Source organism: Dama dama, chromosome 24 (assembly GCF_033118175.1).
Source record: "Dama dama isolate Ldn47 chromosome 24, ASM3311817v1, whole genome shotgun sequence".
Lineage (NCBI taxonomy): Eukaryota > Metazoa > Chordata > Mammalia > Artiodactyla > Cervidae > Dama > Dama dama.
The window spans coordinates 28,390,079-28,416,950 of NC_083704.1; the positions used below are offsets into that span (position 1 = coordinate 28,390,079).

Sequence of the window (26,872 nt, forward strand, 5' to 3'; positions counted from 1 at the left end):
TTATTGGAGCCTTTCACATTTCGGTGTAATTTTGATACCCCTCCACCGCTTTACCTAATTCACTGAGAAAAGTTCAGCTAATTAGGTACAATGTATGTGGCCAAAAATGCAATGGTTTTGATTGCCTAGACTAGAAACCTAAATTGAGTATGATGTTGCATATTTATGTAAAGAGAGTAAACGAAAAGCAACTGAAGAACGCTGTTGATTCTTTAAAATATGCCTAACCTTTCTTTACCTTTTTACCACTAACAGCCACCTTGGGTTTTTCTGGCTTTACTATTACTACTTTACTGTTCGTTCATATAGTCTTACACGGAACCAAAACTTCCTCTGAAGGGATTCCACCGAGTGTTTTTTTCGGTAGCACGGCACATCTCTACATCCAACCCAGCTGTAGTAAGGAAACACTGCTTTTACTTTACCCCTGGAAGAGTGTAAGCTCAGAATGTTCTGTACTGTTTACTGACTTGCAAATAAAATATTCTGGCATATAAAATACGCATATAATACAAACCTAAGGTCTTTTCACCTAACAAAACCAGACCTCTAATAGCTCAACCTGCACACGTCCTATATAGAACAGTAGAAATTGTAAAATGTTGTGTCCAATACATACCTTACTAGTACTTAACTATCTTGAGTGTTCCTTCATAAGCATTCGATTACTGACCTGGATGCAGATGTTTCTGAGGCTCCCTTTCTTGCAGCAAAGCCCCCATTACACTGTTTGTCACACTTCCTCTTATCTGGGTTTTAACAGAAATACGCTTTTTTGTGTTATCAAGGTCCAAAAGTGCTATTTGCCCATACTGCACAAAGATGCTCTGACTGGCTACACAGAAAGAAAAGTTAGTTATAAAATGTCAGAATACAGCAGCTGAAATAAGGAATACTTCGTGCTGTTTACCTCTTCACCTAATGAAAGCACAAAGGCTCAAGTCTTTATAAAGAGCAAATATGTAGGCCGTTAGCCTTTTTTACCTTAAAGCGACAGGAGTACTGCCGTAAGCATATATGGCACCTGATACATCGTGTCAGATACCACATTTATCTTCCAATACCGAAGGAAATGTTTTAATAAGAATGGGCACAAGAATCTTAAGCTAAGCTTTCCCAGCTTACCAGGAAGTGAGGGAAATTTCATTTTGACAGAGAAAACTGTGAACTATATCCTGAACGACAGCCACTTGGGACACATCTAGTCTTCACATTTTATATATTTTATGCAAATTTTTCAGCTGTATTCAAACACAAGTTTATTCTGGAATTCAGAAAAAAACTGACACCATACACAATCGTTGTACAAAATTAACCCAGTTATTTCAATTGCAAATACAAAGAAACATGTTTTTCAGGACACTTAGCACTTCTCAGGAACAATCCTGGCACTGTCGTACGCAACAAAAGCAACCAAAAATCCACTTTAAAAAAAGCCTAGACAGACTGAGATGCCATCTCTCCTTTTCTCAGTAAGAACTATTCCAAAAGAATTACAAGCTTCAGTGATAACAAATCAGATTACGAGGAAGCAGACTTTACTTTAGTGCCTGAAATACAGTTTTCACAAAATAAGACCTTTGTTCTTCTGAAGAGATCCCCTAAGCTGGCTTGAATTCTGCTATATATTGGATGGAGTCTTTTAAATCTCACCAAGAGGGAGGGGGAAGAAAACTAGCCTTACCAAAAATTTCCTGCTTTCTAGTAGTCAGCTCTCATCAACTTTAGGTCTTCTTTATGTAACTCAGTAGTTCATCTTTTTCCAACTGGTAACCACTTTTCTTCCACTGTTCTCGCAACTGCTGTAACAGCACCCCAATTTCTTTCCCGGAGGAAACGCCCACTTTCCTGATGTCATGGCCACTCACAGGAAACGGGGGGATGGACCACTGCTGCATCTGCTTCAGAAGCCCGTGCTCGCCTTGGTACTTGAGCAGCTCACACACACGAGCAGTCGCATCAGCTTCTCTAGACTGAGGGCCAAAACCAAACATCACCACACTTGCGATGGTCTTATGCTCACATTTAAATAAATGCAATGTGCAAATTTTCATTTAAAATAAAGGAAATTCACATAATACACTGCGGGTCCTAGTATTAATGAACTGGTTGCAGTTAGTGGAGATGATCTATACTCTGACAGAGCCATGAATATACTTACGTCTATAATGAAGTCTTGATAGGGTTTCAGTGGTTCTGAACTATCTACTGCCTTAATTAAATCCTTCCTATTTTTAACAATAAATAAACCAAGATTCTTCTCTTCTTTTGAAATCTTCAACCTCAGATCCAATTTCGTGACATCATCCTGTACTTTGAACAATGAGGTCAAGACAGTCATTGGCTTTGGTGAAAAACCTTCCACATTTTTACTGACTTTGTTAAATTCTTCTAAACTTGCATTAGCAGGTAAGCCTGTAGGGACAAAAGCATTTTCCACCCATTTTTAGATACATTTTAAAAACTCCCATCGTAAGCACGCTTTGTTCTCAAATACAGAAATGCCCTGGTACCAGGATTCACTGCTGGTCCGGTCTGTTCTCCGTCTGAGAGGTGAACCACTGCCCACTGTTGCTCCCCTCCCACATCTCTCTAAGGCCCATCTTCTCCATGCTCTACGTGTGTAACTCCCTGCAGCGCTCAGCTCTTCCATTAGATGCTGTTATTTTCACACCCCTTCTACAGATTCGCAAACAGGAAAGAACCCACGTCACAAAGCTGACAAGGTGGTGACGCTGTGGTCAGAGCCACAGTGGGCCGGCTCCAGAGGCCACGTGTCCACCCGCACACGCGTCCTTGTGCGTCCCCTGCCTGGGAAGAACTGCTTCTCCTGGCTCAGAGTCTACCATATTTTAAAGTAGTCCATTTTTCCTTTTGGAATTGTTTAAATAAATTAACTTTTTTTCCTTATGAAATTTTAAACCAGATGTGTTTCATTGCCGAAAGTGCAAACATTTTACAAGTTGGCCTCACCTATGTAAGGAGCCACATCGAGCTCATAGATGAGATGAATCAGGTGGTTCACGTGGTTACCAGTAAGTATTTTTTTCAGTTCCACCCAGATCCTCTCTCCTGATATTCCTGCCAAGCCTTTTGCATTTTCTGCAATTGCTTCCAAAGTCTCAGGATCGTGGTCACCAGGTGTGTCAACAATTTTCCCGTAAAACCTACAAAGCAAACATGTCCAAAAGTACTGCCTTCCTGCTGGGATCTCACCAGAAAGCTGCGCTCTTCATTTTCCTGGTGCTACTAGTGAAGTCTGGGAGGGACCTTAGAAATCATCTGCTCATCCACCTTCTCTTTCTCAGCTCAGGAAACCTGACCTCCAACAAGCGTTAAGTTAAAGTCGTCGTCAGTAAAGGCCTACTGATTGGGACTGACAGTGGGCGCATAACCAGAGCAGTCTTGGGCAGGCACCAACACAGGTCCAAGATATCGTCTGGGGGAGTAGTCTTGCTTCCTCAAAGGTTGCCCGTCTGTACACATCAATGCTTTCAATTAAGAGTTTCACATGAAACATCTCATTGCAGACATGGGAGTGTATTTCATGGACTCTATTGGAAGCATTAAAGTATACCTGCTTTTACCACTCATTTCTTCACAATGCATTTATATAGTGATCTAATTAAATGACTGACTGTACCTTAGTCTGTGTCCTGTTATTTGTAAAGAGAGACTGTTTGCAAACACAAGTCTAAAGGAATAGCAGTTATTGACAAAATGTAAAATCTGTCAAAGAATATTCTGAGCATGATCCCAAGCTGGAAAAAATTAACTATTAATAGATACAAAGTAGCCAGTTCCAATAGTTTAAGTGTCATAGTTCAGTGTTGAAGACTGCTACCCACAAAACCATCCAGGTGCATTACATACCTTCCAGATTCATCTAACACATGTCCCATTACCACCTCGAACTATAAGCCACATGAAGGCATACTGCCACTCATTACTCCAAGTTCAAAGCACCTAGGACAGTGATAAGCACTCAAATACCTGTGTAATTAATGATTGGTGCAGGAAATGAAAAGACTTAAAACTGAATTATATAAAAGATCACCATAGAAAGGAGTGAATAAATGATTTGGAGGATGCAAAGATGAGGTGTCTCAAAGTCACAGGACCGTTTCTTGGAGACAGATGAGAGATGTCACCATTGTGTACACGAACCTGCTGTGCATTTCACAAGACGAGAAAGAACTGCACTTTGGTGGTAATAATATTCAAAGCTGTGTTATTACAATTCATAAAAATCCTTACCTGAAATACCTTAAAATCCGAAGATAATCTTCTTGTATCCTCTGTTTAGCTTGTCCAACAAATCTAACTTTCTTATTTTTTAAATCTTCATAACCATTAAAATAGTCAAATAAAGTACCATCAAAACCTAGTCATTAAAAGAGGGAAGAAAAATGACTATTAGCAAATAAGAACTGGAAAACATTGGTGCATATATAATTATTATTCAGCCATTAAAAAAAAAAAAAAAATCTTGCCATTTGCAACAACATGATGGATCTTGAGGACATGATGCTAAGAAGCCAGACAGAGGAAGATAAATACTATATGGTCTCATTCTTACATATAATCAAAAAAAAACAAGCTGATAGAGAACAGATTGGGGGTTGTCAGAGGCTAAGGCCAGGGGTGGGGTGTGTACAATGAGTTAACAGGCTCAAAAGGTACAAACTCCTAGCTCTAAAATAAGTCCTGAGGGGGTAGTGTATACTATGGCAACTAGTTAACAGCCTGTGTGTGTGTGTGTACTCAGTTGTGTCCGACTCTGCAACCCCAGAGACTAGCCCACAATGGTTAACAATGTTATATTACACATTCGGAAGTTGATAAGATAGTAGATCTTAAACGTTCTCATCACAAGGGGAATAAAGTTCTGTCAGATACTATGGTGTCAGATATTAACTAGACTTACTGTGGTGATCATTTCTTGATATATACAAATATCAAACAATACTGTATACTGAATCTAATGTAAGGCTGTATTTCATTACCTCAATTTAAAAAAGAGAAAAAACTGGAAAACTTAAGAAAATCTACTAAAAACTATCACAAACAGTAAAAAAAAAAAAATTAGGGAAAGAGCTACACAGTTGAACTACTGATATGAGTAACATTCATCTGCATCCAGTACCAAATAGACATATAATGGAATAAAAGGCTGCATCTACAACAGCAATTAAAAGACAACACGCTAAATAAGACGTATGCCGGTATGAAATGGGTAGCAACAATAAAACAAGCTGATTTTCAAGTTAATAATGGAAAATAAAAACAGCCAAAATAACCTGGAAAGAAGAAATGATAGCCAAACTATGTGGGAAAATGTAGTAGAAATTGTAATAAACCATAGGGAAAAAATTTATAATCCTAACGTAGGGAAGACCTTTCAAAATACGATTACCAAAAGAAACCAAAACACAACACCAGCGCCTTCAAAGAAATTATTAGTAAATCCAACTACATGAAACAGATATTCATTCCGGGATAGCAAGTAAATGCCACAATACAAAGCATAAGGTAACATACTGGGGAAAACATTTAAAGTCAGCATCACAGAGAGAAATGGCTTTCTACTATCTACAAAAACCTCCTAAATAAGAAAGACCATACATAGAAAAGTTGAGTTAGGGGAAATGTTGAATTGGTGCAGCCACTGTGGGGAACAGTATGGAGGTTCCTTAAAAACTAAATACAGAACTACCATGCATGACCCAGCAATCCCACTCCTGGGCATATACCCAGGAAAAACCATAACGCAAAAGGACGCATGCACCCGTGTTCTGGCCCTATTCCTAACAGGCATGGGAGCGACCTAAACGTCCATCAGCAGAGGAGCGGATGCAGATGATGTGGTACGTGTACACAGGGGAACATTAGAGTGAAGTCGCTCAGCTGTGTCTGACTCTGCAACCCCATGAGCTGTAGCCCACCAGGCTCCTCCATCCATGGAATGTTCTAGGCAAGAGTGCTGGAGTGGGTTGCCATTTCCTTCTCCAGGGGATCTTCCCGACCTGGGGATTGAACCTGGGTCTCCTGCACTGCAGGCAGACGCTTTACTGTCTGAGCCAGCAGGGAAGCCCTAACAGAACATTACTCGGCCGTAACAACAAAACTGGGTCATTGAGAGAGACGCAGACGGACCTAGGGACTGTCATACAGAGTGAAGTAAGAAAAGCATCCTGTTGTTAACACATGTGGAGTCTAGAAAAATGATATAGATGATGTTACCTGCAAAGCAGAGACCCAGAGGTAGAGAAGAAAACACACCGGACACCAAGGCGGGGGAGGAGGGGGTGGGACGCACATATAAACACTACTGGATACTATGTAAAAACAGATACTATGTAAAAACAGACTGTATACAGCCTGGGGAATGGTTCTCAGTGCTCTGTGTGATCTAAATGGGAATGAAAGTCAAAAAAGGTACAGCTGATTCACTTTGCTAACAGTAGGAACTAACAACACTGTAAGCCAACTATAATAAAAACTTTTTAAAGAGAGGAAAGAAATGAACTAAAACATGTGTGAAATATAAAAAGCTTTAAAAATGAAGATTTTCAACTTTAGTTGTAAGAAGTGCACATTTACGAGATAATCGTTTTTCAGACCTACATCAGCTCAGCAAGGACCTAAGTCCAATTACATGTTAGCCGGGGGACGGTGAGATCTGACCGGGACACCTCCCTGTGCAGCCTTCTGAACTTGGTGAGTTTTGAACCATGTGAACCTAACATCTGTTCAATATGTTATAAACATATTTCTACCACAATATCCTCTCTTGTTGAACAAAACAAAAAACAAAACAATTTTAATGTAAGGCACATAAAACCTCAGGTATGTGTGAAGTGATCAAGTTCTCCCAGCTATCCCAGGACTTCCCTGATTTAAAAATCTCCTGTCTTGGGGATACCTCAGTCCAGGCAAACTGAGACAAGTGTTTGCTCTGGGAACTAAGATGGAAAAACAGAAACACTTGGAGCAAAGACACAGGTGCATTCAACCACCTAAATGGGGAGCTCCAGGAGCCTCAGCAGGTGGCCTCACAGGAAGGCAGGAAAGGAAGAAAGTAACCACTTATCATGATTATGGCAAATGCAGCCATACTCTAAGCTCGTGCTTAACTCCTGCCAAACTCTTCTCGGCATTTTTACACTTAGAGCCAATTTATAAGGCTCCAGATTCAGAAAGATATATGATTACAACATACATGCAGTATACCTATCTCCTGTTACTTCTCTTACTGAATAGACTCAACTCCCTGGGGACTGTGGAAACCAGATCTTTTTCAGTAAAGGGAAGATCAAAATTTGCAGGGAAAAAACACAGTGTTACAAAAGGGAAAGTCAGAGTTTGAGAAAGAAGTGACCATGACCCCTAGAACTAGGAATGCTTTGTCTGATAAGGTTTAAAGAAAATCTGGATGGGAAAAGGGACTGAAGGTAAAGATTGCTCAGTATTATCTGTGTGCATTTTGTTTTTATCTGAATATCCTGTTAAAAAATGATGAGTAGAAAGGAGAAATCAAGCTGAGGAGCTGAGCACAATGCAGCGGTTAAGGACGTAAGCTCTGGAACCAGGCTGCTTAACACATTACTGACAGGAAACTTTTGCAGAAGGTAACTATGTATATTGAAACACTGGTCAATAACATTCAGGTAAAGAAAGATGTATTAATATGTCTCTGGTCAATAAACTGTTAAGTTGGAATCCTAATTCAGCAGTTTACTGGCTGCAGGACTTTGAGCAAATTTTCCTTAGTTACATACCAAGGTCTGCCTCATAGGGTTGGTGGGAAGATTCAATTTCTGTGATGGGCTGGGAACAATGACTGGCACATTTTATAAGGGCTCAGAAAATGTCAGCAAACAGTTGCACTGATAAGAACAGCTCTTATTTTTATAAAACAGTATCTTGAAAAAGAATATTAGTTTCTCTTTTAGTTATGTCTGGTTATGAGACGTTAGTTATAAGGTTTTCACACACTGCACTAGTTGGACCAGTTTAACGCTAAGTAAGAATGATAAAAGAAGAAATTAACACCTGGAGTTCGACCCCATAAAGGGGAGAAAGCATGCCTCCAACTAGGCTCCCTTTGGTCATAAACCACCCAGGCTCTGGAATCCTGGGCTCCAATCAAAGCTCTCCGAGACTTGGGCTCAATTAGTTAATATCTCTGAGTCTCCTCCACATCTGTTGAATGAGTTTAACACCTACTTTATGGAGTTTTACGGGGCATTAAATGAGCACTGATGCACCTCAAGCCAGGGAGGCACCCTAGAAGTGTTACTGGGCATTAATGTGATTAGCGAAGTGAGCCCACTTGCGCCTACAGCCCCTTCTCCATCCCACCAAGAGGGCACCACTGCCTCACCCTTCACTATTACTGTGCCACAGACCAGCTTACTAAGAGTGGATGCCCATCTCTTTTCTAATCCAAAGACTTAACCCTGAAGAACTTGCCTAAATTGTAAAGGACAAAAAACAACGTTTCAATTGCACTCCAAAACGCTAACCTAATCCACACTGACTCCCATTATGATCCTCACTGCTTTCTTTCATGAGCAAAACGTCACGCTGAGATGATCAAGAGGTTTCCTCACGTGCCAGAGCAGAGCTGACGGTCCGTAAGACGTGGTGCCACGGGGACTGAGGCACTGCTCGGCGCGCGGAGCAACAGAGGAGGGGCAGCACCGACCACGTGCGCCCGGACGCCAGCAGGGGTGGGAGGTGTGCGCCAAGACAGGAAAAGGGGCACCGCGCGTGTGCACACGGTTCTCACCTGAAACCTGACATCTTTAGATGCGATTCCTAAGGAACCACTGACTGAACGTGCACACACACCAGGGACTCGCCACGACCGACTCCTCTCATCCTCACGACAGCCCTGCAAAGAAGCTGGGATCCACCGCCTCGCGCTACAGTGAGAGCGACCGAGGCAGAGGAACCCAGGGATCTTGGCTCCACCGTCAGCTTTAACCAACAGCCTGTCTCTTCATAGAAACTAACACAAGCCCTCAAGTGGGAGAACACTGCCAGAAGACAGGTTTCACGAGAAAAGAAAGCATTCGGACTGAATGAATTAAAACTTGACCTCCAGGCATTACCTAAAAACATGGAATTTATGGTGAGATCTCTGCGCTCGGCATCCTTTTGCCAGTCAGTCGTGAATTCGACCTCGGCGTGTCTTCCATCAGTGGCTACATCAATCCTCAGTGTAGTAATTTCAAAATTTTCTTCATGAAGCTGGAAGTAAATATGTTTTTCAAAAATTAGTTTTCAGTATCACTGGATTGAAAAAAAAAAAAAAACACAAGTAAGTCCTGACAAGTATATCTTCTTTCCTTTTTAAGTCAACTAGTACACATATACCTTGAAATACAATGACGCCCACAGTATTCAAAGATACATCCAAAGAACATTTTTAGGAAATAATGAAATAATAAGAAATAATAAACCCATCAAATAAGAAATAATAAACCCATCTTAATTAAAAAAGATAAGTTTGCATAGAAAAAATGGTAAGCCTGACAAATTATGTGGTAGAAAGTAAGATCCCTTAAAATATTCTGGTTCTTCAATACAAAACCAGGCTATTCTTTGAAATATTTTTTTAATAGCTCCAATTTTCAAATAACTGAATATCAATTCATAGAATATAAACCACTGAGCAGAGGAGGAAACGCAGGCGGCACGTCCTGCAGCTCCGTTGCGGTTTTCCTCGGTTGGGGAAAATAAAGTGCCCTGTGCATCCCGGGGAGAGAGAGGACGCCCTGCTGGGAGAAGCGGAGTTGCTTCACTACAGTGATGTGTGAGCTTAGCCTTAAAAAGTGAGTGAGATCTGGACATGCAGATGAGGGAAGAAGAACAGCTCAAATGAAGAGAAATGATGAGCAAAGGCACAGTGCAGAGGAAGAGGGGTGCGTGCAAAAGCAGGTTCACAGCATGAACAGGGCATCCACACTTAGAGGCAGACAGCAAAAGGTTTTACATGCCAAGCAGGACTTCGGGATCTTTTCATTAGGAACTGAAAGCCATTAATGATCAGTAAAGTCTGTTCTGGCTTCCCTGATGGCTCAGTGGGTAAAGAATCTGCCTGCAATGCAGGAGACATAGGAGACGTGGGTTCAATCCTTGGGTTGGGAAGATCCTCTGGAGAAGGAAATGGCAACCCACTCCAGTAATCTTGCCTGGAAGATCCCATGGACAGAGGAGCTGGCGGGTACAGTCCATGGGGTGCAAAGGGTCGGACACGACTGAGCGACTGACACACAAAGTCTGTTCTGGAATTCCTCTCAAACCATGTATTGTTTTCCACAAACTGCTTCTCACTGAGGAATTCCAGAAGTAGGAATTTGAGGCACAAGTTAACTCAAGGAAAACAGTGTAAATATTAAGACATTTGCAATCTATAGAAAACAATGAGCCCCCCAGAGTGCCTCCCCTGCCCAAGCAGAGAACCAGAGATTAACTAGAAAGGATGACTCCAAAATAATCACAATTTGAGGCACCATATACAAGATCATGGGAAATGAAAATGAAAATAAGATTGTGAAGAAAACCCAACATGACCTCTATCCCTTTCTGTAGTCAGTTTTCAAAATGTTAATCAGCAGCCTTATTCCAACCTGGGTAATGCTAGAGGATTTCTCTGGTGTCCCTGGATGAAAAGCCCTCCTGATACTGACAGGGTCCCATCACTAACAAGGCTGACATTTTCCACACGAGACTACAGTAAATTGCCTCAGGCATTCTGCATGCACTGCATTGCTCCAACAAAGAGACACTGAAAAGTGTCCACACTGAAGGAATGCCAACAGCAAAGACAGAACAAGCTCAAAGGAAATAGACACCATCAAAGTACCCAGCCCCTTCATGGATCACAGTCCTGTTGTGGCGAAGGGGCTTGGATAACTCAATGAAGCTATGAACCATACTGGGCAGAGCTACCCAAGACAGACGGGTCATAGTGGAGAGTCCTGAGAAAACGTGATCCACTAGAGGAGGGAATGGCAAACCACTCCAATATACTTGCCGTGAGGACCCCATGAACTGTATGAAAAGGCAACGAAAGATGAACCCCCAGGTCAGGTTTCCAATATGCCACTAGGGAAGAGCAGAGGACAACTATGAGCAGCTCCAGAAAGAATGAAACAGCTGGGCCTAAGTGGAAAGGACGCTCAGTTGTGGATGTGTCTGGTGATGAAAGTAAAATCCCACGCTATAAAGAAGAGTACTGCATAGGAACCTGAGATGTCAGGTCCATGAATCAAGGTAAGTTGGATGTGGTCAAGCAGGAGAATGGCAAGAGTAAACATCGACATTTTAGAAATCAGTGAACTAAAATGGACTGGGATGGGTGAATTTAATTCAGATGACCATTATATCTACCACTGCGGGCAAGAATCCAACAGAAGAAATGGAGTAGCCCTCATAGCAAGAGTCTGAAATGCAGTACTTGGGTGCAACCTCAAAAACGAAAGAATGATCTCGGTTGGTTTCCAAGGCAAACCATTCAACATCAAAGTAATCCAAGTATGCCCAACCAGTAATGCTGAAGAAGTTCTAAAGCTGATCAATTCTGTGAAGACCTACAAGACTTCCTAAAACTAACACCAAAAAAAGACGTCCTATTCATTACTGGGGACTGGAATGCAAAAGTAGGAAGTCAAGAGATACCTGGAGGAACAGGCAAGTCTGGCCTTGGAGTACAAAATGAAGCAGGGCAAAAGATAACTGAATTCTGCCATGCAGAATACCAGTACTATGCATTGGTCATAGTAAACACCCTTTTTCAACAACGTAAGAGACAACTTTACACATGGACATTACCACATGGTCAATACCAAAATCAGATTGATTACATTCTTTGTAGCTGAAGATGGAGACACTACATACAGTCAGCAAAAATAAGACCTGGAGCTGACTGTGGCTCAGATCATCAGCTTCTCATAGAAAAATTCAGGCTTAAAGCAGGGAAAACCACTAGGCAAGCCAGGTACAACTTAAATCAAATCCCTATGAATATACAGCTGAGGTGACAAATAGTTTGAAGGGATTAGATCCAGTAAACAGAATGCTTGAAGAACTATGGACAGAGGTCCATAATACTTTACCGGAGGCAGCAAACAAAACCATCCCAAAGAGAAAGAAAAGCAAGAAGGCCAAGTGGTTGTCTGAGAGGCTTCACAAACAGCTGGAGAGAGAAGAGAAGAGCAAGGGAGAAAGGGAAAGGTGCAGCCAACTACAGGTACAGTTCCAGAGAATACCAAGCAGAGACAAGAAGGACTTCTTCCATGAACAATGAAAAGAAACAGAGGAAAACAACAGAAAGGGTTTAAGACTAGAGACCTCTTCAAGAAAACTGGAAATGTCAAAGAACATTTCATCCAAAGATGGCTGTTAAAAAGGACAGAAGCTAACAGAAGAAGAGATCAAGAAGAGATGGGAAGTGTACAAAACAGATCTCAATGAACCGGGTTACTAAGATGGTGTGGTCAGTCCCTCAGAGCCAGACACCCTGGGGTGTGAAGTCAGGCGGGCCTTAGGAAGCACTGCTGTCGATAAGCTAGTGGAGGTGACGGAATTCCAGCAGAGCTGTTTAAAATCCTAAAAGACGATGTTATCAAAGGGCTTCACTCTATATGTCAGCAGATTTGGAAAACCCAGCAGTGGTCACAGAACTGGAAAAGGTCAAGTACTTTAGACAGCACTAAAGAACGTCCAAACTACTGGACAATTGCACTCATCTCCCCTGCTAGTAATGTTACGCTCAATATCCTCCCAGTTAGGCTACAACAGTATATGAACCAAGAACTTCCAGATATTCAAGCTGGGTTTAGAAAAGGCAGAGGAACCAGAGATCAAATTGTCAACATTTGTTGGATCATAAAGAAAGCAAAGGAATTTCAGAAAAACATCTATCTCTGTTTCATTGACTATGCTAAAGTCTTTGACTGTGTGGATTGTAACAAACTGCGGAAAACTCTTAAAGAGATGGGAATACCAGACCACCTTACCTGCCTCCTCAGAAATCTGTATGCAGATCAAGAAGTAACAGTTAGAACCTTGTATGCAACAACCAACTGGTTCAGGATTGAGAAAACAATATGACAAGGCTGTTTATTGTCCCCTTGTTGATTTAACTTTTACACTGAACACATCATGAGAAATGCTGAGCTGGATGAATTATAAGCTGGAATCAAGACTGCCAGGAGAAATATCAACAACCTCAGATATGCAAATTATACCACTCTAATGACAAAAGCAAAGATGAACTAAACAATCTCTTGATGAGAGTGAAGAAGGACAGTGAAAAGGCCGGTTAAAACCAAATATTTAAAAAACTGAAATCATAGCATCTGGCCCCACTACTTCATGGCAAACAGAGGGAAAAGGTGGAAGTAGTGACAGATTTCTTATTCGTGGGTTCTAAAATCACTGCAGATGGTGACTGAAGCCATGAAATTAGAAGACGATTGCCTCTTGGCAAGAAAATTGTGACAAACCTAGACAGTGTGTTAAAAAGCAAAGACATTACTTTGGTGACAAAGGTCCATACAGTCAAGGCTGTGGTCTTTCTAGTAGTCATGTACAGCTGTGAAAGCTAGACAATAAAGAAGGGAGAGTCCTGAGGAATTGATGCTTTTGAAGTGTGGTGCTGGAGAAGACTGTTGAGAGTTCCTTGGACTGCAAGGAGATCAAACCAGTCAACCCTAAAGGAAATCAACCCTGAATACTCATTGAAGGACTGATGTTGAAGCTCTGATACTTTGGCCACCTGATGCAAACAGCTGACTCACGGGAGAAGACTCTGATGCTGGGAAAGATAGAAGGCAGAAGGAAAAGAGGGCAAGAGAAGATGAGATGCTTGGATGGCATCACTGATGCAATGGATCTGGACCTGGGCAAACTCCAGGAGATGGTGAAGGACAGGGAAGTCTGGCGTGCTGCAGTTCACGGAGTCGCAAAGAGTCAGACACAACATAGCGACTGAACAACAGAGTACCTAGAACTGATACTCTCAGGGAAATATCAGATGATCCCACATCTGAAACAAGAACAGGAAGCTTTCAAACATATTCTAAAAAAGACCTCTTGAAAATGTAAAAAAGACAGCAAAGTTGCCAATAGAAAAACTGGATGATCAAGTTAAAGCAATCTTACAGAAATTAAATGAAAATATAAGAGACAAAAGATAAAACTAGGGGATCAGTCCTAGTGGCCCAACATCCAGCATTCGCAGAGGTTTCCACAAGAGAAGACCTCTGCCAAAGGGGATGGAGTCAGGAGAGGAATGAACACAAGAAGGCCTGCTCAGCGCCCTACGTCAAGGCAGTGCCCAATCCAAGCCAAGGTACGTCCTCTTCAAATTAAAAACACCAGAGATAGAGTGATCAGAAAGGCTTTCAAAACGGGGACGGGGGAACCCGTTCTCAAACAAGGGAGAAATCTGAACAGGTTCAGGATTCTCAGTGGCAACTCTGGGAGGTAGAGAACAAAGCCTTTACACAATTCTGCCTGAGAGTGATTCCCAGCCTTGAATTCCACGGCCAACCAAGCTATCTGATCAGCGTGAATGGAGGCAAAGTAACAGCGTTTTCACTCATACCAAGCTCTCTCAGGCTACTAACATGAAGGCATAAACCAAGAGAGAACAGCACATGGGATCAGGAGCCAGGAGGTCTGTAAGGGAAGTGGCGCGGACACTCCTGGGATCTAAGGCACGGACATCCCAGGGTGAGCACGGGTGGGACGGGGCAGACAGCAGCGGGTGAGCTGGCTCCAGAAGAAGAACTGAAACCCGCTGTGGTGATGCCCCCAGAGGAAGCGCACAGGCGGGGCACGGAGTGAATGAGCGGCGCGCAAGAGCCGTGTCAGAGAGACACACTTCTAACTGCAGGGAAAACCCCAAGCATGAAACGCAGGGAATGGAGTCAAAGCACATTACACCATCTAGCTGTAAACAGCAGGGAGGGATGCATTCAGCCCACAATTATGGCATAGATGTACTGAGAAGGCTAAGTCATCTTCCTTGTAGGAAGTCAATAAACAATATCTTAAGACTAGAAATGTAAAACGAAAATGAAACACTGAAGCATTAGAGAGGTCTGTTTTAGAAACATGGAGGGAAAAGGCACTGACTATAAATATTAACTGAAAGGGGCTGCAACAAAGGAGGGCGCAGGATTTCCCAGGAGCAGAGGAGACTTTTTTTTAAATGAGGCTTCTTTGCTACTGGGTTTTTAAACACTAGAAATCATCTATAAAATTGTTTAAGTTTTCAGAAAAGGCAACACCGCTCCTGTCACTCTTCACTCACCCTGGCAGTGATGGTCCCATGCTTTTCTCCTTTGTTGTTGATCATGCGGATGCCGACCGACTGGAACAGCTCCTTCATCTGAGCTGGGGTGGCCGTGGTGGCAAAGTCCACATCCTGCGGCTTCACCCCACTCAGCAGATCCCTCACGGCTCCTCCTGCGATTCGCAACTCATGGTTTTCCTTGACAAATAATTCTGAGACAAAAAGGAATGCTTTTTATTTCAGTGGGTTTCTTTCAAGAATCACAGAAGCACAAGTTCTCCCATCTACTTGGCGCAGCAGAGATAACTGAACTCAAGCCTTTTTACATAAAACTGGGAGAACCGGGGTGGGTTGTGGGGGAGGTGGGAGCCATGGTCTACTCTTGGCTGATTCACATTGTGGTATGGCAGAAACCAATACAACATTGTAAACTGATTATCCTCCAATTAAAAATAAGTAAAGTTTTAAGAAAATTGGGAGAACAAAGCCCACAGCAGTGAAGGGGCCTGCCTACAGCGGAACTCCTTCAACATCATGAGAAGCAGGGAACTGGCAGAATTTTCCTTAGGTTAATTCAGAATATCTAAATGCCTCAAGGTCATCAATGTAAATCTGAATCACCACCAAAAAGGACAGTGAATACTCTAGAAAGGTGAAGTGTTCCTGTACATCTGTTCTCTGTTGAAGCAACAGCATGTTGATGCAGGAAGCCATCAAATGTTATCACACCACGTACGGTGACCACTGCAGCTAAGAATCCTTGCAGAAATAACCCACATAGAAAACCAGCTCACAGCTCTGCTCCAGAGAAGCCACACACGCCAACTACCATGAGGACTGAGTCCAGGAGACCCAGAGCTGACTCCTCTGCAGGCGGAGGCCACGGCTGAGCCCGCCATAACCACCCACGTGACTGAGGGGCCCACATGGAATCCAGCGAGGATGAACCAGGGCCCGGCCCGACTCCCCACCCAAGCCGAGCTGCTGCTGCGTGCTGGACTCACCCGTGAGGCCTGGGTATCCTCCTGTCAGCATTACGTCAGAGAACATCCAGACTAGACATGCCTCTCTGTGAGCAGCGTGCATGTGTGAATAAAGACGGGGCACACACACTGTCCGACAGCACCCGCTCACAGTTAACACACGTGACTGTGCCTCAGGTTCCAGTTTTATCCTCAAGCTGTGTTCCTACCTTCCAGGTAAGGATTATTAAGACCATCAGACTAACCCCTGCTTCCTGACACCCTAATCCATACAGCAAAGCCCCCAAATCATGTGATACAAGCCCAAATGCTACAAAAAGTCGTTTCTACAATGGTTTTTCTCAGAGGCCTCAAGGTTCTCCTCAGTCAGCAACCCGCACTCTGCCTGGACTCGCTGAGGGGTGTCCCTTGGCAGGAGGGTGCCTCAGAGCTCACCCCAATCACAACTCAAGACGCCACCCTGCAGCCCCATGCCAACCTCTGAGCTCCGCCATCCTCGTCCTCCACCCGTTCTTCTGAAACCTCCAGCTCCACACCTCTGCAGACGCCCTAGAACCATCTGCTGAAAAACAACCACAGTTGCTCCCTCTGCCTCTCTGCTTGACTAAAATCGCCTGCACACGGAAACCACTTTCGGGAGCCCCTCCCAGAGGGAGTGCTCATACTCCCCTAATCCCACATTTCCAGTCAAGTCCCGGTGACTCCTTAATATAGGGTCCACGGTTCCTTAAAATAAAACATTAAAATTATCTGTTAGTGCAGTTTTCATGAGACTCAGACAGGGAGGGTAAACAAGAGTTTCATGAAATAGTACTCACCCTTACTATATATATCATGCAATCTAACCTGTTCTATTCTTTATCTCGTTTCCTCTATTTTTTTTAACACTGGTCATGACCACTAAGTTGATTTTATGACCCACGAACAGGTCACACAAACTATGGTGATGGAGAAAACTCCAGAGAGCCTCTTGGACAGCAAGGAGACATTCATTGGAAGGACCGATGCTGAAGCTGAAGCTCCAATACTTTGGCCACGTGATGCAAAGATCCAACTCACTGAAGACCCTGAACCTGGGAAAGACTGAGGGCAGGAGGAGAAGGGGGCGACAGAGGATGAGATGGTTGGATGGCATCACCGACTGATGAACATTAACTAGAGCAAAGTGTGGGAGATGGTGAAGGACAGGGAGGCCTGGCGTGCTGCAGCCCATGGGGTCGCAAAGAGTCAGACAGGACTGAGCGACTGTACAACAACAATAACCATTTAACTTACACAAAAATTATTACATTTGCAACTTTAGCCTCATGTATAGAATGAAGGAGGGGATTCCCAGGGGGCTCAGTGGTAAAGAATTGGCCTGCCAAAGCAGGAGACGTGGGTTTGATCCCTGGGTCAGGAAGATCCCTCGGAGGAGGAAATAGCAACCCACTTTAGCATTTTTGGCTGGAAATCGACAGAGAAGCCTGATGGGCTACACAGTCCATGGGGGCACGAGGAGTCAGCCATGGCCTAGCAACTAAACAGCAGCAGCATTATAGGGCTGTCTGTCCTTCAGCAAAAGCAAGACAAATTACATGAGACAGACGGACATAAAATTCCATACGCGCATCATGCACTATCCTAAACCTCCCAAATTCGTGCACACTGGAAACTAGTTTTACATCTGGCAAAACAGCGATCATGACGTAACAACTGGTATGGTATTAAACTGCACAGCAGCACCAGACAACAGCCACCTTTTTTTCTCTTTGTTGCTTTTGTGCATTGTTTTCACACAGAACACTGTATTTCAGCAAGAAATTCAAGTCTTTAGAAACTAACAGATCATATAGAAGTAATTATTTGATTTTCTAACTGTTGGGCACTGCACTAAAAGATTACATCCTTGCCACTTCCACTGTAACCTAGAAAGCCTGGGTTGGTTCTTTCAAGGACAAGGCCGTGGGCCCAGCACTACCTCTCTGTACCCTACTGTTCAGTTCTCACTTCCTTAGGACTTCACCTCTCGAGGTGAAGAACATTCAGCTCTTCAAGTCAGGCTTAGTAAGCCAAATGCAACTGTTAAAAACTGTTGAAGGACCTACAGTAATCAGTATCTACGGTCTTCATTCCAAAAGAAAAACACAGAAGCGGCTTCCTTGAGAGCTCAGTAGTAAAGATTCCACCTGCCAATGCAGGAGACGTGGGTGCAATCCCTGGTCCGGGAAGACCCCACATGCTATGGAGCAACTAAGCCCGTGTGCCTCAACTACGGAGCCTGTGCTCTGGAGCCCGGGAACCATTAATTAGTGAGCTCACACACCACAAGTGCTGAAGGCTTCGTGCCACATAGCCCATGCCCTGCCACAAGAGAAGCACCTGCAACGAGAAGCCCCCACTCGCCGCAACTGGGGGGCGGGGGGTAAACGGCACAGCAATGAAGACCCAGCACAGCCAAAATAAACAGATTTTCTGCATCCAGTCATTCGGCACCTATCTTCCAAGAAACCTCTTACAGCGAAGATGGGAACAGTGGGAGCTGGGAGAGACATATAAAGAGAGAAGCTCAAATTCAACTGCAAGCCGGAACCTACAGGTTTGAGCTGCACACACAGTAGCCACATGTGGCTCCTGAGCACGTGAAATGCGGCGAGTCTGAATTACGCTGGTCTGTACTAAACACCAGATTTCAAAGATTGATAAGCAAGAGTGGGAAATATGTCACTCGTAATTTGTACACAAATATGACTTTAAAATGACATATCTTAGATGTACTGAATTAAATGAGATGTACTAAAGAGTTATTAATTTCACCCATTTATCTTTTTAACTCTAATTAGAAATCAAAGTGAAGTACCTACTTTAGGCCCCCCACTTCAAGACCAAATGAAACTATGGTCTATGAAACTATAAAACTCAAGTAGTTCTGGACCACTTATTTCTAACATATACCTAAAAATCACCTTATTTCAAGAACAGGAAAGTACCTTTGCCAATAAGCTAATACAGGGACATCCCCGGTGGGCAAGTGGTCAAGAATCCACCTTGCAATGCAGCAGACATGGGTACAAACCCTGGTTGAAAAACTAAGATCCCACACGTCACAGAGCAGCCAAGCCCGTGCTCCGTACCTACTGAGCCCATGCGCCAAAACTAGGCCATCTGTGTGCTGCAGGGAAGATCCCGCATGCCACAGACACTGAGGCAGCCAGATACATACTAAAACAAAAAATTAGCTACTAAAAGGTCAGTCATTTTAAAGCAACGGCCCCTTCACCTTCTGGGCATCAGAATTAAGGCAGTAGTTTTTATAAAAATTTATAAATGCCCATACTCCTCAGAGATTCCAGTCAGTAGGGCAGGAGTGGGACCCTAGCATTTGTAAGCTATAAAAGCTCCCCAGGTGAATCTAAAGGACAAACCAACATGTAAGGTCACGTTTCTACATATATACACCTTAATATACTTCCAAAATCACTGTGGACGGTGACTCTAGCCATGAAATTAAGACCCCTGCTCCCTGGAAGAAAAGCTATGACAAATCTAAACAGTGTATTAAAAAGCAGAGACATCACTTTGATGACAAAGGTCCATCTAGTCAAAGCTACAGCTTTTCCAGTAGTCATGTACGGATGTGAGAGTTGGACCATAAAGAAGGCAGAGCGCCTAAGCACTGACGCTTTTGAACTGTGGTGCTGGAGAAGGCTCTTGCGAGTCCCTTGGACTCAGTCAACGCTAAAGGAAATCAGCCCTGAATATTCACTGGAAGGACTGATGCTGAAACTGAAGCTCCAATAGTTTGGCCACCTGATGTGAAGAATCGACTCACTGGAAAAGACCCTGATGCTGGGAAAGATTGTGGGCAGGAGAAGGGGACGACAGAGGATGAGATGGTTGGACGGCATCATCAACTAAGGACATGAGTTTGGGCAGACTCCAGGAGATAGTGAAGGACAGGGAAGTCTGGCGTACTGCAGTTCATAGGGTCCCAGAGTTGGACACAACTGAGCCACTGAACAATAACATTGTATTCCTAAAGACACGACTAACGGACGTGACCATAAACTCTGCAATGCAACTGTGTGCACTGCAATAGCAATAGCTGATACCAAGTTGAGAACAGCGACAAGCAACATGAAGCTCCTGTGACCAGGCACTGAGCGAAAGCCACTTCCTGTGTCCCTTCCAGATAAGGTTTGTCTTATCTGGACAAATGGAGATGACGCCCACTTACTCCTGCCTCTGGTTCTCTCAGAAAGCACTGATATAAGCCAGAAATATAGCTTAGTGGTGACAAGCTGGGTTCTCAAATCAGACTGCAAAAGTTCAAATCCAAGCTCTCCAGTTATTAGTTATAAAAATGGCGCCAAGGAATTTCACATTCCTAAGCCTCTGCTTCCTCAACAATACAACAAGAGACAAAGTATCCAATCCTTAAGTCGGTAGGCCCAATTCTGTGATGCATCTAATAAAGTACGTGGGGGTAACACAAAAAAGCCATGCTTTTTACTGCAATCATTATTTGCCTCTTCTCATGACTTGGCTATAGTTTTGAATTATTCATAGTAAACCCTGCTTTCATTAGCTCAACAATCACACAAAAACTATGAATGTTGGCTTAAAACCGTTACCTCTCTGCCTCTCCATTTATACAAGCTTCCAAAGCAAGAAGAGGCATCCGACTTCTCACCTGTCAGACTCTTCAATCCTTCTGTGAAAAGTGACTGGAATTCTGGAGACTGCAACTTCATTGTAAACAGAGAGTGCTTCAGAAGGCACAGTCTACTCCAGCTGCCGCTCAGTAAGTGCCTGCGCCAGGGATCCAGGCACCTCAGCATCTGGGGAGAAAGTCACCACCTCGCATCTACAAGATAAGCATGCACACACCACGATGAAACTTACAAGCGCAGGACAATGAGGGGATGCGCAGTAATTTCATCTATCCACAGAGACAGAGTCGTCTCCTGATCACGTGAAAAATGGAAAAAACTGACAACCTGAGGGAGAATTACAGCCGGATCCCACCCCTGCAGTTACCCGGTTTTGTCCTCCTGAAGCACTTGCTACTATGTCAATACCGCTTTCTACTGTTGGGATGCTCTCCTGGGAGACCAGTCTCAGTTAAAGCCTGAGGGGTACAAGGCTGCCATGAACAGTGGTTTCACAAAACGTAACTCAAACACTTGCAGGGACACTTGCTCTCCTCCAGAACATGTCACAGTCGTGTGTACATCAGCATACTTGCTCATACACACCTGGGACTCATGACCCCAGGATATGTCCTATGCACTGTAAAATAAGATATTTTTCTATCATCTGTCCTTGCTGCCCGCTTCTTCCTCATTCACCATCCGCCTATCCCATCAAGTCTCCTGAATCCCACCATTCACACTCTGCCATCTGTCATCCATCATCATCACGCTCCGTTTTCCATGTAGGGTGGACCTCTGGGAGGCAGCAACAGAACGCAAACAGAAATCGACAGAAACCCCAGAGAAGAACCATTCCTTTACTTGGAAAGCAGGTTTCAAAGAGCGGCGTTTCCCACCTGGGGGCGAGTTCTCCTTATCCAAAGAACTGGGGAGGAAAAACACTGCACTTCCTTCCACGCTTCAACACAGAAAACCCGGTGGGAACCCAGGACCTGAAACGGCGTGTCCTGTCCCCCACAACAGGTGCTGGACCTAAAAGGGAGACCAGAGGCCCGGCCGCAAGGAAGGGAAAGTGCCCAGGGGAAGCCCGATGAATCAGCCCGCGGTCAGTGAGATGTAGCAGAAACGCGATCCCACGACCTCGACAGTGGGCTCTATTCCCGAGGGCGGAAGAGGCCTCTCACCGCCCCGGCACCCGCCTTCCCCAAGACCAAGCAAGTGGGACAGCCCCAGGGTCTGGCCATCGCTGCTGCTCGCCCGCAAGCAGCGCGCACCCGCACGTCCCCCGCACGCCTTCTCACCGTCTCCACCGCTCAGTCGCCGTCGCGTACACTTCCCGGCGGCAGGCGCCGTGACGTCATCAACGCGCGCCGGTCGGCAGCAAATGGGAGGTCGCAGAAGGGAGTGGGCGGTACCTTACCAGGCTCTCCCTGTCTCTCCCACTTTGCTGCGGGCGGCCACTTGCTTCAGCAAGGTTCCTCAGTTCTTCCCAGTCCTGCACAGCCAGGTTTTGCTCCTGGGGAGATCCGAGGGACCAGAGACTGTACATTTATTTTAACTAACCTCACCGCACCTTTCTCTGGCCCTCGGGTTGTTAGACACCCATCTGTACTGCATACCTTGTGTGACCCTGGACAAGCGACACCGACTTCCTTTGTAAAATGAGACTATCAATAGAACCTATCTCAGGGAATTGCCAGGCTTAAATGTCATGTTATCCCCTAGTAAAGAGAAAGTGCTCAGTAACTGTTTGTTATTCTTGCCTGCTCCCTGGTTAGCACTTGACTCACGTTACTATGCTACACCCTAATTGGTGTGGCAACCAATTTGACAGTGTAGATGAAACAGACAAATCCTTTGAAAAATACAACTTACCAAAATTGACCTAGGATGACACTTAAACATCTGAATAGCCCTTTGCTATTAAAGAAATGGAGTTTAGTTCAACAAACTTCTTACAAAGGTAATTCCAGACACACATGGTTTCAGTGGTCAAATTTATCAACCACTTAAGGAAGAAATGACACCAAATTTGCACAGTTTTTGCTCAGCAACTAGAAGACGGAACAGTCTTCCTTTCATTTGAGGCCAGAATACACTGATAACAAACTTCAAATAGATACTACCCAAAAAGAATTTATAGATTAATATTCATATGAACACAAAAACAAATATCTCTAATGTAGTATTAGCAAATTGAATCCATCAAGTTGGATACTGTTGGGTTTATTCAGGAATGCAAGGTGGATTCAACATGTAAAAAACAGTCAGTGTTACTTATCATATTACAGGCTGATAAAGAAAAACTGTATGATCCCTATAGTTGCAGAATAAGTGAAACAGAGCTGGACCCTCTGGGGCTCCTGGGCACAGAAACCTTTCAAACAGTTGTCAGTCAGGTAAGGGAGGGGATACAGAGACAAGTGAGGAGCAGACAAGACACAGTAATGTAGCCTTCGGACAGGGTCTTGGTTCCAACTCAAGGGATACAAATAACAGTATCTTTGAGCTCTTTTACAGAAATAAAACCCCCAACAAATTAAAGGTGTTAACATTCTTCATTGTAGACTAAAGGACCAGAGAAGCTCTTTGGGAGAACATGTGAATCCTAAACAGCCAGCGCAATCTTGAGAAAGAAAAACAGAGCTGGAGGAATCAGGCTCCCAACTTCAAAGTATACTACAAAACCACAGTAATCAAGAAAGTGTGGTACTACCATAAAACCAGAAATATACCAGAAATATAGACCAATGGCCCAGGATAGAAAGCCCACAGATAAACCCACCCATCTATGGGCAATTCATGTATGACAAAGGAGGCAAGGGTATGCAATAGAGACAAGAAAGACTTCAATAAGAGGTGCTGAAAAAGCTGGACAGTGACATATAAAAGAATGAAATAAGAACAATATCTAACACTATGCTGTTCAGTCGCTTAGTTGTATCCAACTCTTCGTGACCCCATAAACTGCAGCACACCAGCTGTTTCCCTGTCCTTCACTATCACCCAGAGTTTGCTCAAACTCATGTCCATTGAGTTGGTGATGCAATCCAACCATCTAATCCTGTTGCTCCCTTCTTCTCCTGCCTTCAATCTTTTCCAGTATTAGGGCCTTTTCCAATGAGTCTGCTCTTCACAACAGGTGGCCAAAATATTGAAGCTTCAGCTTCAGTACCAGTCCTTCCAATGAATATTCAGGGTTGATTTCCTTTAGGAGTGACTGGTTTGATATCCCTGATATTCAAGGGATTCTCAAGAGTCTTCCCCAGCACACAATTCAAAAGCATCAATTCTTTGACCCTCAGCCTTCTTTATAGTCCAACTCTCACATCCGTACATGACTACTGGAAAAACCATAGCTTTGACTACAGGGACCTTTGTTGGCAAAGTGATGTCTCTGCTTTATAATATGCTAAGTTTGTCATAGCTTTCCTTCCAAGGAGTAAGCGTCTTTATATTTCAAGGCTGCACTCACTGTCCGCAGTGATTTTGGAGCCCAAGAAAATAAAAGGTCTCTGTTTCCACTTTCCCCCCATTTATTTCCCATGAAGTGATGGGACTGGATGCTGTAATCTTCGTTTTTTGAAGGCTGTGTTTTAAACCCTTCTTTTCACTCCCCTCATTCACTCTCATCAAGAGACTCTTTAGTTCCTCTTTGCTTTCTGCCAATAGTTTGTTATCATTTGCATATCTGAACTTGATATTTCTCCCAGCAACCTTGATCTCCAGTCTTTCTCATTCTCTTATTTTCCTCTATTTCTTTGCATTGATCACTTAGAAAGGCTTTCTCTCTCCTTGCTATTCTTTAGAACTCTGCATTCAGATGGATGGATCTTTCCTTTTCTCATTTACCTTTTGCTTCTCTTCTTTTCTCAGCTGTCTGTAAGGCCTCCTCAACCATTTTGCCTTTTTGCATTTCTTTTTTCTTGGGAATGGTTTTGATCACTGCATCCTATACAATGTCAGAAACCTCCGTCCATAGTTCTTCAGGCACTCTATCAGATCTAATCCCTTGAATCTTTTTGTCACTTTTACTGTATAATCATAAGGGATTTGATTTAGGTCATACCTGAATGATCTAGTGGTTTTCCCTACCTTCTTGAATTTAAGTCTGAATTTTGCAATAAGGAGTTCATGATCTGAGCCACAGTCAGCTCCCAGTCTTATTTTGCTGACTGTATAGAGCTTCTCTATCATTGGCTGTAAAGAATATAATCAATCTGATTTTTGTATTGACCATCTGGTGATGTCCATGTGTAGAGTCATCTGTTGTGTTGTTGTTCGAAGAGGGTGTTTCCTATGACCAGTGCACTATTTTGGCAAAATTCTGTTAGCCTTTTCCCTGCTTCATCTTGTGCTCCAAGCCCAAACTTGCCAGTTACTCCAGGTATCTCTTGACTTCCTACTTTTGCATTCCAGTCCCCTATGATGAAAAGGCCATCTTTTCTGGTGTTAGTTCTAGAAGGTCTTGTAGGTCCTCATAGAACCGTTCAACTTCAGCTTCTTCAGCATTAGTGGCTGGGTCACAGACTTGGATTACTGTGATACTGGATGGTTTGCCTTGGAAACAAAAGGAGATCAGTTTGTCATTTTTGAGACTGTACCCAAGTACTGCATTTTGAACTCTTCTGTTGACTATGAGGGCTACTCCATTTCTTCTAAGGGATTCTTGCCCACAGTAGTAGATATAGTGGTCATCCGAATTAAATTCGCCCGTTCCAGTCCATTATAGTTCACTGATTCCTAAAATGTCGATGTTCACTCTTGCCATCTCCTGTTTGACAATGTCCAAATTACGTTGATTCATGGACCTAACATTTCAGGTTCCTATGCAATATTTGTTCTTCACAGCATTGGACTTTACTTCTGATGAATAATCATAAGAGATTTGTTGTAGATCATACCTGAATGCTCTAGTGGTTTTCCCTACTTTTTTCAATTTAAGCCTGAATCTTTTAGTAAGGAAATCATGATCTGAGCCACAGTCAGCTCCAGGTCTTGTTTTTGCTGACTGTATAGAACTTCTCCAACTTTGGCTGCAAAGAATATAATCAATCTGATTTTGGTATTGATTATCTGGTGATGTCCATGTGCAGAGTTGCCTCTTGTGTTGTTGGAAGAGGGTGTTTGCTATGACCAGTGTGTTCTGATGGCAAAACTCACAGATATAAATTCAAAATGGATTAAAGACATAAATGTAAAACACTATAAAACTTAGAGAAAACACACTTTGATCTAAATCACAGCATCTTTTTTGACCTACCAACTAGAGTACTGAAAATAAAAATGGGACCTAACTAAACGTAAACGTTGAAGCAAAGGAAATCATAAATAAGATAAGACAACCCTCAGAATGGGAAAAAATATTTGCAAACAAAGCAACAAAGGAACACTCTTCAAAGTATATAAACAGCTCATGCAGCTCAGTATTAAAAAAAAAAAAAAAAAAAACCCAATCAGAAAACGGTTGGGACACCTAAGTAGACACCTCTCCAAAGAAGATGTACAGATGGCCAAAAGGCACATGAAAAGATGCTCAACATCATTAAAGAAATGCACATCAAAACTACAATGAGGTATCACCTCACACCAATCAGAATGGCCATCAGTAAAAAAATCTATAAACAGGACTTCTTGGTAGTACAGTGGTTAAGACTCCAACTCACAATGCACGGGACGTGGGTTCAATCCTTGTTCCGGGAAGATTCCACGTGCCTTGGAGCAACTAAGCCTGTTCACAGAACTACTGAGCCTGAGCTCTAGTGCCTGTGAGTCACAACTACTGAAGCCCAAGTGCCTTGACCCCATGCTCTGCATCAAGAGAAGCCACCACAAGAAGAAGCATGCACAGTGCAAGAGTGGCCCACACTGCCACAACTAGAGAAAGCCTGGCAAAAGCAAAGAGGATGCAGCATAATCAAAATACAAATAAATATTTT

The 26,872-nt window shown here is 43.4% G+C and overlaps 2 protein-coding genes across 6 annotated transcripts in view; one reads left to right on the forward strand and one right to left on the reverse strand.

Moving 5' to 3' along the window:
* Positions 1–1,242: 1,242 nt before the first annotated feature.
* TRNT1 (tRNA nucleotidyl transferase 1) lies at positions 1,243–22,285 on the reverse strand. Of its 5 annotated transcripts, none has more exons than XM_061128054.1 (8): positions 22,235–22,285; positions 20,972–21,145; positions 15,335–15,528; positions 9,120–9,258; positions 4,258–4,384; positions 2,974–3,167; positions 2,162–2,415; positions 1,243–1,973 (listed from the first exon to the last, which is right to left on the reverse strand). In XM_061128054.1, the coding sequence occupies exons 2-8, from the start codon at positions 21,117–21,119 to the stop codon at positions 1,725–1,727; spliced, it is 1,305 nt and encodes a 434-aa protein (XP_060984037.1). In that variant the 5' UTR covers positions 21,120–21,145; positions 22,235–22,285; the 3' UTR covers positions 1,243–1,724. The 5 variants fall into 5 exon arrangements, with proteins under 5 accessions (XP_060984037.1, XP_060984039.1, XP_060984038.1 ...); XM_061128056.1 differs by having other exon boundaries at positions 20,972–21,119; positions 22,235–22,277; XM_061128055.1 differs by lacking the exon at positions 22,235–22,285 and adding an exon at positions 21,830–22,228 and having other exon boundaries at positions 20,972–21,119.
* IL5RA (interleukin 5 receptor subunit alpha) overlaps positions 21,204–26,872 on the forward strand; it is a 61,579-nt gene continuing 55,910 nt past the window's right edge. Inside the window, exons 1-4 of the mRNA XM_061127768.1 lie at positions 21,204–21,210; positions 21,720–21,956; positions 22,099–22,337; positions 23,225–23,332. Coding sequence (XP_060983751.1) covers positions 21,204–21,210; positions 21,720–21,956; positions 22,099–22,337; positions 23,225–23,332 — 591 coding nt within the window. The remainder of the gene's footprint in view (positions 21,211–21,719; positions 21,957–22,098; positions 22,338–23,224; positions 23,333–26,872) is intronic.

What these genes read in the sequence shown, in the direction of transcription:
- TRNT1 (XM_061128054.1), bottom strand. Translation starts at nt 21,119, where the DNA reads ATGCTGAGGTGCCTGGATCCCTGGCGCAGGCACTTACTGAGCGGCAGC. An exon ending in CATAAATTCCATGTTTTTAG is followed by an intron (nt 4,385 to 9,119) that starts GTAATGCCTGGA and finishes TTTAATGACTAG; the next exon opens with GTTTTGATGGTACTTTATTT. An exon ending in CGGATTTTAAGGTATTTCAG is followed by an intron (nt 3,168 to 4,257) that starts GTAAGGATTTTT and finishes TTTGCTTTGTAG; the next exon opens with GTTTTACGGGAAAATTGTTG.